Source organism: Alligator sinensis, unplaced genomic scaffold (assembly GCF_000455745.1).
Source record: "Alligator sinensis unplaced genomic scaffold, ASM45574v1 scaffold992_1, whole genome shotgun sequence".
Classification (NCBI taxonomy): Eukaryota; Metazoa; Chordata; order Crocodylia; family Alligatoridae; genus Alligator; species Alligator sinensis.
In genome coordinates this window covers 1126589-1139990 of record NW_005842422.1, presented here as the reverse complement: position 1 = coordinate 1139990, position 13402 = coordinate 1126589, and the positions used below count along the sequence as shown (strand labels likewise).

General features: G+C 49.9%; 1 protein-coding gene across 1 annotated transcript in view; it reads left to right on the top strand.

The window, feature by feature from the left end:
• The window catches only part of ANKEF1 (ankyrin repeat and EF-hand domain containing 1), a 43615-nt gene extending 38700 nt beyond the window's left edge, over positions 1-4915 (top strand). Inside the window, exon 10 of the mRNA XM_006030116.2 lies at positions 4650-4915. Within this exon, the coding sequence (XP_006030178.1) occupies positions 4650-4802 (153 nt within the window). The 3' untranslated portion in view covers positions 4803-4915. The remainder of the gene's footprint in view (positions 1-4649) is intronic.
• The last annotated feature ends 8487 nt before the right edge of the window (positions 4916-13402 follow it).

The window sequence follows — 13402 nt, the reverse complement described above, 5'->3', positions numbered from 1 at the left end:
GATCTGCAGTTTGGCACCAATTTGGAGATTTGGCCATAGACTATAGAGGCAGTCATCCTCAATGATGCTGGACACAGCTGCCTCCAGCTGATAAGTCTGCTGTGGTGGGCAGAGGAGTGGGGAGGGAAATGGTATGGGTGGGGGCAGATAAGTGCCCCCACAGTGAGGGAGAGATTGGGGCTGGGACAAGGTGCCCAGTTGGGGTGGGGGAGTGTGGGACTCAGGGAGGGGAAGCTCCTGTCACTGTGCGCCGCACGCTGCCAGTCCAGGAGCTGCTCTTCTGGTGGCTCTTCCAGCAGCTCTCGCTGCTGGTCCAGGAGGGCATTCCCACCACTCACCCAGCTGGGGAGGGGAGGTGTGGGACGGTGCCACTGCACTGCCTCCTGGACAAGCGGTGCACAGCAGCGGAAGACACTCCAGCCTCCCTGCGCCTCCAGGACAAGCCACGGCTTCACCCCACTCCACCCCGATTGGGCGAGCAGCAGCAGGGCATGGGGGCAGGCGCGTGAACCCAGATGGGGGTGGGTCCAGTGGCAGGGGCTATGGAAAATTTTAGGGTGGCTGCAGAGACTCCCACAGTCCCCACTCCACTGCGCTCTATGGGTCGGATGGAGCCAGGGCTGCACTTAGGGCTGCAGCTGGGGCTAGCCACCTGGAGTGCAATCCTGGCTCCACCCACCCCACAGAGCACAGCCTGGTGGTGGGTGCTGGGGCTAGCTTCCCAGAGTGCAGCCTGGCCCAGCCTGTCCTGCGCAGATCCAAGGGCACACACCCTATCCCATGCCCTTCCAGACCAGTGGTGAGAGCTGCCGGAGGAACCACTGGAAGAGCAGCAACCAGACCAGCAGCACACAGTGGCGGGATCCCCCTTCCCTGAGTCCTGTGCCCCCCTGCCCCAGCTGGGCAGCCTGTCTCAACCCTAGCCCCAATCCCTCCCTCACTGTGGGGGTGTTGATCTTTCCCCACCATACCCCTTCCCTCTCCCCTCTGCCCACCACAACAGACTTACCAGCTGGAGGCAACTGTGTCCAGTGTCATCAAGGACTGCTGCCTGTATAGTCTATGGCCGAATCTCTGAATCTCTCTGAATCAATTCGGAGGCTTCTGAATCATTCAGACCCTTTAATGGGTCTCCTGATTTGATTAAGATTCGGCGATTCGGTGGCAAATCAGGCCAAATCTCCTCCGAATTGAATTGACTACCAAAGCTTCACACAGCCCTATCAGCTTCCTTTAGCGTACTGAAGAGTTCCCTTCTAAGCTAAGCTGTTTTTCTTCCATACTTGCTAGTCTTCCTGCTCATCAAGCTAGTTTGTTCCTGTGTGCTCAGTAAGGTTTCTTTAAAATACAACCAGCTCTCCTGGACCCCTTTCCCCTTCAGACTGGCCTCCTAGGGGATTCTGCCCATCAGTTCCTTGAGTGAGTCAAAGTATGCTTTTCTGAAGTCCAGGGTCCTTACTGTGCTTCTCTCCGTCCTTCCTTTCCTCAGGATCATGAACCCAATCATCTCATGGTTGCTGCTGCCCTAATTGCCATCCACTACTACAGTGGTCCCCAATCTGTGGTACGCGTACCACTAGTGGTATGCAGACAACTTGTCAGTGGTATGCATGCCCCACCTAGAACTTCCACCCATGAGGGTGGGAGTGAGGTGCCCATGTGTATGCCCCCCAACATACCCTATTGCACCTCACTCCCACAATCATGGGCAGAAGGGCCAAGCTCCACTGGTACACAGCTTCTGGGTGGAGCTGCTGGTGCTGCAGCCCCTGGGGTCCTGTTCTGCTTCCCTGGTCTCCTGCTGGCTCTGGACAGCAGATAGGGAAGCAGCAGGGGCAGGGCTGCAGCTAAGCGGGAGCGCGGGGCATGGGGCTGAGGATGGCAGCAGTGCAGAGCCTGCAGCCAGGGGAGCAGTGGCAGCATGGAGCTCAGCTGGACAGTGTGTGGGTATGAGGGAAGGTAGGGGGTGTGGGGACCCACCCACACTTCCCTCATGGTGTGCAGCCCTGGCAGGCGGTAGGAGTGGCAGCAGCAGGTGGGGGGCACTCAGGGCACTTGTGCCCAGCACAGGTGCCCTGTAAGGCATGGCTCCAGCCAGCCAGCACATGGCTCCAACCAGCACTGCACATCACAGTGAGAGGTGCAGCCTCTGCTGGGCTGTCAGTATCACTGGCACTCCCCACATGCATGTGCAGTTCTCACACTTGCTGGGCATGGAAGAGAAGCCCCTTCCATGCCCGGCAAGTGTGTTGGACCAGACTGTCTTCCCCACTGGGGCTGTGTGGCATGGGAGGGAAGACCCAGGCATCTTCCCCTGGGGAGTGGGGAAGGCAGCCAGCTCCAGTGCATGGGGTTTCTCTCCTGTGCCCGTCAAGTGCAGGGAGTGCCAGCGATACAGACTGCCCAGCGGAGGGTGCACCTCTTGCTGCAATGTGCAGCGCTGGCTGGAGCTGTGCCCTCCCAGGCACCTGAGCCCTGAGTACCCTGAGCACCCCTGCCTGCTGCTGCTCTATGGGGGGAGTGCAGGGGGTTCCCACAACCCCCCCCCCCATCCTCCCTCATACCCCACTGTGGCAGGACACCATTTGTGTCTGCCACTTTAAGGCCTGGGGCCAAGCAGCCAGCAGGTGCTTAATTGTGGCGGTCATTTTAGAGCTCTGGCTGCCCATATAAACAGCACATTTTGCTGCTGCTGGCTGGAGGTGCAGCAACATCACCTGGCTGTGAGGATTCATGGAACACCCTGCAGGCTAAGGCAGGAGCTGTAGGGGATGGTAAGGAGGCTCCTGGCCCTGGGCATGACCCAAAAACTGCACCCTGCTGGGAGTGGGTGGCCTGGTGGGGCTCCCAGTGGTGTGGGAGCCCCCGGGAAATGCCAGACCAGTTACCACCCTGGTGAAAGGCGGGTCAGGGTGCCTTAACCCCTAGCCCCCACAACCAGGTGGGTCACCTGCTAATAGAGCCAGAAGGCAGACCCCAGAGATAGAGTGGGGCTAGAGACTCAGACTGATTGAGAGAGTACCCTCGATTGGTCAATGCTGGGGCCAGGACCAGCACCAGAATAGTTAAAAGGGCCAGGGGCCCACCACAAGGGACACCCAGAGCTAGGAGGGCTTGGGGTTTCCGACTGGCCTTGGAGGTGAGGCCAGGGCCTGTATAGCCAAAGGTTCCGGGGGGACCACACCCGAGAGGGGAAAATAGTTTCAGGGAGCTAAATAGCCTGAATGAAGGCGGGGTAGGCTGCCTGAATGGAGGGATCTTGGAGGGGTCCTGACAGGAGGATTCTGGGGCCCAGTGTGGGGCCGGTGAGAGTAACAGCTGGATGCCATCTGCGAGGCATGGGCTACAGTGTAGGGGAGGTATGGAGCCACAGATAGCGCCCCCTGGCATCGGGGCAAGGAAATGGACAGCCTCCCACTTAATTAACAACAATTAATTAATTAACATCAAGGCATGGCAGAAGAGAAGGCGGGCGGTTGGCCCAGAACACGTGGGCGGGCCAAAGGCAAATCAGCCCAGAGAAAGCCTCCCCTGTTACACGCACAAACCCCACACACCCGCACAACCTGCCCCCACAACTCCCCACAAATACACAACTCCCTAACATACCCTATGCTCCCATACACACAGCCACACCCCCTCACAATCCCTCCCACACCTTACTGTACACACACCCACATCCCCCAACCCTCTCCCCGCTACACACACACCCCACCACACACACACATGCATGCACACATACACCACCTTAAGTGCATACCGCCAGTTTAAAACAATACAACCTTAAGTACCATCAGCAATCTGTCAGAGTTTGGGAATTGTTGCACTGCTACATCCCCCACCAATTCTTCCCCGTTTGTGAGCAGCAGATCAAGAACAGCATGGCCCCTATTTGGCCTCTCCAACACCTGTTCCTGGAAATTGTCCCCAACGCTTTCCAAAAACTTCTTGGTCTGCCAGTGAACTGCTATATTGCCCTCCCAGCAGATGTCAGGGTGATTGAAGTCCCCCATGAGAACCAGGGCCTGTGATCCAGAAACTTCCACTAGCTGTTTGAAGAAAGCCTCATCCATTTAATGACTGGCATTCGGTCTTCTTTCCTGTGCCCTTGCTGGGGAGAGCCCATGGAGTGTTCTTTACTGTAGCTACTAATGATGGTTGCATGTTTCACAGGGAAACTCTCCAACTGTATGTAGAAAATTCTGGGACAGGTACTGGTTCTTCTAGGTAGGGGAATGGGAAGAATGTTTCAATGAGCTCTTTCATACTTTACTACATCTGGGAGAGATTTTGTGACTATACCACCCAATTTTAGGGCAGAATTGTCAAAAGGAGCAAAGGGATAGAGGGTTTTCAAATGCACTGGAGTAAGTAAAATAGATTTCTAATTCCCATCAGAAGTCAATGCACCTTAGGCACCTAACTCCTGTAAGCACTTTTGAAAATTCCATATCTAAATTGACCTGAGCTGGTATGAAAGAACTCTCTGCCGATATAACCAATCAACTAAATAATCAAGAATTAGACCATCTGGTATCTAATTTTGATCTTGAAAAACTCAGTGTTCTTTCAGAATTTTTCATACTGGAATGTATGGGCATTATCTGTTAATTAGAACATACTGACCCTTAAGTAACTTTGTTTTCCAGATTTGGACTCCTGAAGCTACAACAGAAGATCTAATAAGAAAAAGGGAATTGCGTCGTGAGCGTTTTACTTATGAGGTGGACTTTGAAGACTTCATGATGCCTTTTAAGCGGAATTTCATGGAAAAAGCACGTCAATTAGAAATGGGTTCCTAAATTAAAGCCAGGGCTTTCTTTTGAATAAAGTTCAGAAGGGGATTAAAAGACAATTCTGTCTTCCTTTGTGAGGACAAGATCATGTAACCCTTATTTAACATCTGACAATTATGATACCATTTTTGCATAATGTTTTTTTTTCCTTTGTACAAACTAGTTTCCTTGCACTGAAGGGTCAAGGGCTTAAACTTGGAAGATGCTGTGTCAGCTCCAAGATTCCAGAAGCCTCAGAGTAGTCCCTGGCTTGCCAGGACACACAGTCCACAAAGTCAGCTGATAAAAGAAATGTATCCTTCTTATTTAAAGCCATTTTTTGGAAACAGGGAACAGCTCTTCCAAGGGCAAGAAGCAGTTTTATTTTTTTTTTTCTCTTTTTATTTAGGATATTAAAATAATAGAATGTGAACAGGATAATTTAATGACCGAATAAATCATATATAGATGTCCTCATTCGGCTCAGTGAAACTGGGTCTTCAGTAAAGGCAAAATCATTGTATTTCACTTTTCAGAGAGATAGTAGACACATTTCTACTACTTAAAATTCAGACCGAGCCATAAAAAGTAGGTCTGGCATTAACTTGTTTTCACATTGTTCATTTTGCTAAGTGTGAGAGAAACAAATATTGGGCCTCTTTCATCAATGAATTAGTTCAGTTCTGTGCTGTTACGTTACAATTATGACTCAGGCCCTTCAGTTCTTGTCAACATACTGGGCAAGACTACACAAGATGCTTTACTGCTCAGTAGATGAATTCTACTGCACATTAGTGTGCACAGCAAAAACCGTTCTAATATGCCAATGCACAATAGTTTTATTCTACTGTGCATTAAGCATCATACAAAAAGTGTGTGATAATGCTAATGTGTAGTACGGCAGCCTACTGTGCATTTATTTAGTACCTGATTATACAAGTACTAAACTTATTATGCAGTAAGCACTGTGCATTAATGAATGTGTAGATGTGTCCATTGTGGCCTAAACATGCAGAAGAATGATGACTAGTACTGTGACAGCAGTTTCTCTCTCTCAAGTATGAATAAAGCCTATCTAAATCAACGTGTGTTCTAGGCATGATTAAGAAAGGCTGACAAGTATTGTTTCTATTTTTCAAATAGGCCTTGTGATTTGGGGTGGAAATGTACAGACCGGCATACCTATTTCCTCTGCCTGAAGATGGCTGAAAAGACTGGGACTGCTTAGTTAGAAGAGATAAATGAGTGTATATGTAATAGAGGTATTTGAAATATGAAAAAGTTTAGAGAAGGTAAATTGGGCTCTTCTACTTACTCTTAACTCTGGGACAATGGGATCACCAGTGAAATGGAAAGGTAGCACATGAACCCAATGGAAGGCAATATTTAACATAATGCATAAGTAACCAGTGGAATTCTGTGATTCGTATGTAACCCTTTTGCTGGGCGCCAGATGGCAGCAACAAGGGCCCTGTTCAAATTTCAGGGTACTCAGTAGGTTTTTAGTGTGGCTCCAGCCTCCACCCAGAAATCTGGGATCACTAAATTTGGCTGGGGTGTCCCACATAAACAAAACCCCCTCCTCTCAAGCAGTGTAAACCCAAAAGCACAGATTTATTACAAAAACCAAAGGCAAAAGAAACAAAGGAAAACACCAAATACAGTTTGAAACGCTATCAACTACAAGGCATAGTTCTTAGCTTGCACCCTTTTAGGTAGACTCCACCCATGCCCAGGCAGCCTGAGACATGGGGGACTCACCCAAAGGGTTGGTTCTGGGGGCCTGCACCCCTCTACCTGCCACTCAGCAACAAGTGGGACAGGAGAGGCCCACACTGGAGAGTCTTACGAGCTGCTCCCAGGGGTTTGCAGTGCCTCAGTGAGCTGCTAGTGAATAGGTCCTTCTGTGATTTAACAGGCCCCATGTCTGGGTGTCTGCGACTCCAGTCGGCATACTGCACCCCCAAAATTCTTAGTCCCAATCCCACAGCTTCAATTGACTTATAATAGCTGCAAAAGAAGTTAAAGAGGAGCCAGGCCTATCCTGCGTTGGGGTATGAACTACATCTAGTCTCAGCTACACAGTTAATCTGAGACAAAGAAGCAAAGAGCTCCTAAAGCCTAATGCAACAAAGAGTCAGGCCTATATGCACCAGGGCCTGGAATAAAGCCCGAGTCAGCCACACAACTGGCTGAGACAAAAGAAACTGCAGCAGCAACAAAAAGAGCCAGACCTCAATCCTGCCCCCAAACTTGCCAGGCCTCAGTCCTGGTAAGAAATATGCCAGACCTTAGGGATTGATACCCCCACGATATTATCCCATTCAAAACCCAGGAAAAAGTGGGGAAAGAGGGAGAGGAGAGGCACCCAAACTCTGAGACAGACTCTCTTGTTCAACTTTACCTCAGATTTCCCCTTCACATAGCACTAACTCATTTCTCCAGTGAACAAGGGAGACTCCCCAACCCCCCTCCCCGCCCCCATGGGGAGCAGTTTTCTCCAGCTTGCAATTCAACTGTCCAGTTCAGTTCTGCAGCCTCCTATATATCTTAGCACAATATCACCCCAAGTTTTCCAATCAGCGATTGCCATGCTTCTAGCTTCTCTCTTAGTCAATTCATTTAAAAGAACACTGCCCGGTCTAGCCAATCAGACTAGGGATCTGGTCTTCCCTGCTGTATGTGACTGAAAACCAGGTTTTCTGTTTTCAATACACATCAAGGGTCCTAAACGAAACCACAGGCATCAGGACACTGCAGAGGGGCTTTCCTGCTTATCTACTAAGACAGCACGCTTCTCCTCAGATTAAGAAACAGAGGGAAGGGAGACAAAATATAGCAAACACACGTACATATAAAATGGTCACATCTAAATTAAAACAATATATAGAGCAACATGAAACTAGAACCCACCCTGCAGTACAAAACAATATACACAGCAACACACTTTTCAGTAAAAAATGCTTGTATATTTTGCTTGTGTAACACATACCATAAGATGGCATTTTAGAAGAGTCATACTTTAGATATGATTTTATAAGCCTAAGGAATAAAACACCTCACATTTCAGGGCTTCAGTCTATTAAAGCTGAAAATGGTAAGAAAAATAGTTTCCCTATAGCCAGGTCATTCCATAGTCTTCCATTATAGGGATGCTTGTTGCTTCCTCAGAAGGATCTCTGTAAGAGCAGACCAAACTAGATCAGTAGCTGTTCTTTATCTGCTGTCACAATTTCAAGATCCACTACGTTCAGCATACAAGTGCAAAAACCTTTTGGTTTTTAATAGTCAGACCTGTAAATTTTGCATGGAATCTGAGACTCAGGCTGGATTCTTTCCTTGGTCGTTTTCACTGATTAAAAATTGTACAAGTCATGTTTAACCCACACTGATATCTGTAGAACAGCATTGCCCTTACTGGGTTTGCACACATGCAGCTTACAACTGATTTTTGTGGGAGATTTGTCTGAGTAAAGACTTCAAGTATGAGGCTTTACAGTGAAGACACTCTGTCTTTGTCTGTGGTGAATGTAACAGGTCTTTTACAGTCCCTGTTACCTACATGGGCTAGATATTCTTTCTCCTAGCTGCATGCAGGCTGTTAGTGAAACAGGATGGCACTCAGGGGCAGTTGTGATGCCCCCTAGTGACCAACTTAATCCTGTCTGGATCCTGTACCAGCCTCTCAGAGTCTTACCCGGCTTCCTTACCTGCCATGCCTTGGTGTTAAAGGTAATGAGGGGAGGTTGCCCTTGGAGGATGGTGAGCCCAGGGTGCTCTCTCTCTCTCTGTATTCAGTTATTCTCTTAGGTCCAAGCTAGCTTTCTGACTTGGGGCTCAGACCACAGCACACAAAGTCTGTCTCTCTCTCTTGAACTGGGGCGCCTTGGCCCCTAATTGCCTTAAGGTCTGAATTCATGGCTTCTTTCCAGCCCTACAATCATGCCCATGCTTCATAGATGTTACTCTGTCCACAGTTTGATATTCCAGTAGAGGACTCAGCCCTCTTGGATTTAGCACCCATTTATTCTAGATGCAGGCTCTCTCAGCCTCAGCTCTCTCTGTGCCTCTGGTCTCTGGGGTCTTGGCCCTGTCTTGCACCATCTCCCAGCCCCCCTGGCATCCCTGACCCAAGGTGAGGCTGCACTCATTCAGTTCAACCCTCCTGGCCCTTTAACTGAGCACATCTTCCTGAGCTGCCTGATCCTATAGGGCTGTTTCTTTCTGCCTCTAAAGTATTTGGGCTTCCCCGCCATGTAGCCTACCAGATCCTGTACCCTGAAAAAACCCAAGCAGAACCCTTGTGGTCTCTTAGCCACCTCTCTTAGCCATATCCAGTCCTCCTGTGTTACTCTGCCAGCTATAGATAGACCCCTTCTGGCTCTCCCCAGGTCCCCAGCCGCCTCCTACTCTTGGCTTCTGGGTTGATAGCAACTCCTCAGGTCGGTTGGATATCTGTTATCTCTCCAGTCAGCAAGTTCTGTTCATGGTGGGAGCTAGAGCTAAACTGCCCCCTCTAGTTCAGGAGTCAGGCTTTTAATGGGCTGGAGCTCTGCCTCCTCTAGTCATATGGCTCAGCCTTCAGCCTGCTCTTAGGTGTTATAATTGAAGCCCTGAGCCAGAGCCACTGCTGCCTTCTCCCCACTTGCACTTTAACCCCTTGGGGGGTTCCCTGGCTGCATGTAGCTACCACAGCTGACCCATGTCCAGCTGCCTGCTTCAGGCAGTCCTTTGGGCTGGCTTCCTACCTCGCAAGTAGCTTGGGTTAGAGGTCCCTGCTACAGCTAGTTGTGCTATTTACTAGTAACAAGCAGAAACTTGAAGCAGTTGACTTCAGGACATCAGTTATAAAAGTAATTATTAGGGCATTTGAAAATTGGGAGCCAGACTCCAGGTGGTATAAATACACTTACTTCCATTGACTCTACACTATCTAGGACTCTAGTCCTCTGATCTTGTTCCTCTGACAGGGCAGGTATAAATGTTACATTTTACCAGTATAAGTGATTGGAAACCAATCTATACTTGTAACAGAAGTTCAGCACACAAAACCAGTCTATACCTGTAACAGAACAGAAGTTCGGCACAAATAGGGTGTGTGTAGATGAAACGGGGGCCCTAAATTGAAGTGGTGGGTTTTTAAAAACATCGCTTCAATTTAGGGCTCTTTAAACCCCCGTGTCATGCACACACCTAAACTTACCTGCCTCTCTGGTGGCAGGGAGGGAAGGGCGAGCTGCCGATGTGCAGAAGTGGTCCCTGGGCTGCAGCAGGGGCTGGTGCTTCCCTCCACAGCAGTGGGGGGCCCCCCAGGTGCACCTGCCCACAGACACCTGGCTTGGGTGGTCCCAGGGGTCACCACAGCTGCAGAGGGAAGCACCAGACTCCCGCGCAGTTCAGGCAGGCAGGCAGGCTCCAGGCAGGCTTGCGGCTTTTTTTTTTCTTGGGCACATCTTGCTTTCCCGGGCTGCTGCCAGGCTGCCTGCACAGGCTTCCTGCAGAGCCGCTGAGTTGCATGGAGCCCAGTGCTTCACTCCGTGGTCGTAGGGCGGCAAACTAAAACTCCTTGGGGGAGTTTTAGTTTGCTGCGCCCCAAGGCATTTAAGGTGCATTATGCCACTGAATTTGCTACAGTGGCTAGAATTACTGCGCAACATGCTGCTGATGTGTGCAAGCACCAACACCATTCAAGCAGTGCAAAAGCGTTTAACGCGCTTTAAAGCATTGTGCACGCATGCCCCTCGTTTCATCTACACACAGCCATAGACTTGCTTAAAAATGGCAGTCTAACATTTGCCCCCCACACCAAAGGGTGAATGTATGTTTTGTTCGCTACCAATCTAAACTCCGCTGCTTGCAGAAAACCATGTAACTTAGATTGATTCTTCTGCGGGCTTTTTGAATGTCTGTACCTAGCCACAGTGAACATACCCTGTGCAGGGTAATTTACAGTGGCAAGTTCTTTTACATGATTATTTAGATGAAAGTTGCCATCATAGCACTAACTTAAAATCCTTATGGCATGATGTTTGGTTTGGAAACATGCCCCAATACTGACTAAAGCTATCTTCATTTATTATATTCTTTGCACTAGAAGGCTATAGCAGAAGTGCTCATGGCGCGGCCCTGTCAGATTCCAGTGAATCTAATAATCTGCTAAATACCATGTCATAAGGACATGAAAAAGGAAGGATGCCAATAGAGGCTTTTCTCAAGGTAAACAGGAGGCACTGTGCTCATAGCAATTATCTTGGATTCGTGACTTGGACATGGTATCTTTGATGGTCAGAGTAAAACTTCTGTTTAGGCCCAGATAGTTGTAAATGATAAAATAATTGCACTGAAACTGTTTCTAGGCATCAATGCAAATGAGAATGAGAGAGAACACAAATAATCAGGAATAAAAAAACAATATAATTTAAAACAGAAGAAGCATCAGGATCAGTGTGATAAACCATCTGCACTGAAATAAACTGAACAGCCTGGCTAGAGATACTGATAAGCCATATCATATTGGAAATTACAATGTTCAGGGCAGGGGTGTACTGTGGGAATTAGCTGGGAGACTTTTCTCCACTATTAGAGTCAGCTACACAATCATTCTCCAGTAAATATCCTGCACTGAAGTAATTGATGCTATGCTTGCTTTACTCATGTGGCAGAGAAGACCTTAGCATCTATGAATTTATGAATCTATGAATTCTGTTCAAATACAGTAGAAAAATATAACTAGGCCTGTGCAGAAGAATGTTTCCCACATAACTCAAAACGCTCAAGCCTGAATTGATTCAACCTTTGCAGGTTAGTTTAACCTCCCTAGATTGAGCCAATTTGCAAGTGAATAGACATGCCTTCTGGACTGAGAAATGCAGAGAAGCTGTGGTGGGGGGTGCATGGCCAGCCCTGGCAGTAGCCTGAAGTGAACTGGCCAGAGAGGGGATTTAATCCCCATGTCCTTGTCCCACAGATGTGGTGTCCACCTGGTGCTCCCCCCTCACTGCCGCAGAGGTGGGGGTGCAGCCAGACACTGTACATCATGGCCCCCTGAGGCAAAGGGGACAGGGGGTCTGTCAGTCCCACACACCACTGCCGCTGCCAATCGCTCTATGTATGGGGTAAGCAGCAGAATAAGCCCCCTCCCTGCCCCCTCCACCAGATGCTGGAGGGAGGGAGGAAATAACCCCCCTCCCTGCTCCCTCATCTAAGGGGGCCATGCCAGCTGGTCTCTAGCCATGCCCCTGCCCCCTACCGCTAGAGCGGTGAGGGGAGAGTGACTGTGATGGGGATAGCAGCCACCCTTATGGTTTCCCTGAGCACAAGCCTCTTCCCAGCATGGCAGCGCTGCACTATGGATGGGGTGGTCAGAGCTGCCGCAGACTACATGGGATGAGTGGCGATGGCGCTAGGGGGAGCTTGGGAGGCTATGGCCCCTTTGAGCCCTGGTGCTACTGCTTGCTCTGCACAGTCTGCAGCAGCTCTGCCCACCTGCCAGGAAGAAGGTTGAACTCTGGGAAACCATGAGAGGGGCTGCTGCCCCGTCAGGGTCGCTCACCACTCCAGCGTCAGGGGGAGGGGCAGGGACATGGACAGAAGCTGGCCAGCTGGGCCCCCTTAGGCGAGGGTACATGGAGGGGGGTATTTCCCCCCTCCCTTTGGTGTCTGGTGGAGAGGGCAGGGAGCATTCAGAGGCAGCGGTTGGAGCAGGCAAACCCTGGCTTTGGTCCCCTACGGGGTAGAAGGGGTGGAGGAGGGAATAAACCCCCTCCCTGCCCCCTCTGCCCTTTCGGGGCCATACTGGCCAGCATCTGGATACATCTCCACACCTGCCACCATGGCAGCAAGGGGGAAGTGCCAGGTGGACCCTGGCTCAGGTCCATGGGACAGGAAGTGGGGAATTATACCCCCTCCTTGGTCAGTTCACTTCAGGCTACTGCCAGGGCCATACCGCCACCACTGGAGCAGCGAGCAATGCCTGGCAGGTCATGGTGGTTAAACAGGGGCAGCAGGGACAGGGGAAATAAAGTACTTCTCTGCCCCCCTTGCCTTAGGGGGGCCAGCATCTGGCCATGCTCCCCACACCTCCACACTCCGGCTAGGGAACAGAGGGGCAGGGCCAGTCCTGCTCTGCTGGAGAAGATAGCCCAGCCCAGGGCTGCAGAACATGCTGGGATGCTGTGGGACTCTGATTTAACTTAAACCAGGAAGGGGTCTGGGACAGAAGTTTCATAAACTGGTTTGAGCTCAATCAGGTAAGTCTGATGCTACAACTACTTCATCCAGGTTTATCATTCTCAAACCAGTTTCAGCCATTTTGAAACTAGTTTATGTGCACTGAACTTATGTTCTGTTACAGGCTTAAACCAGCTTCTGCTCGCTTAAACCAGTTTATGTGTAACTTCTGTCCCTAGCCATAAGATTTGTTTGTACACAGAGTCCATAAAGGAGTGGAGGGAGCCCCTCTCCTTTTTCTTGCATAGCCCATGAAAGGTCCCTGATAGCTGGGGTCCCCCTGAACCTCTGACTTCCCTCCCTGTGCTAAAAGTGAGAAAGGAGGAGGTAAGAAGACAATGGAGCCATGCCTCAGCCCTGCACAACATATGGGATACAACAGCAAAAACTGTCCACAG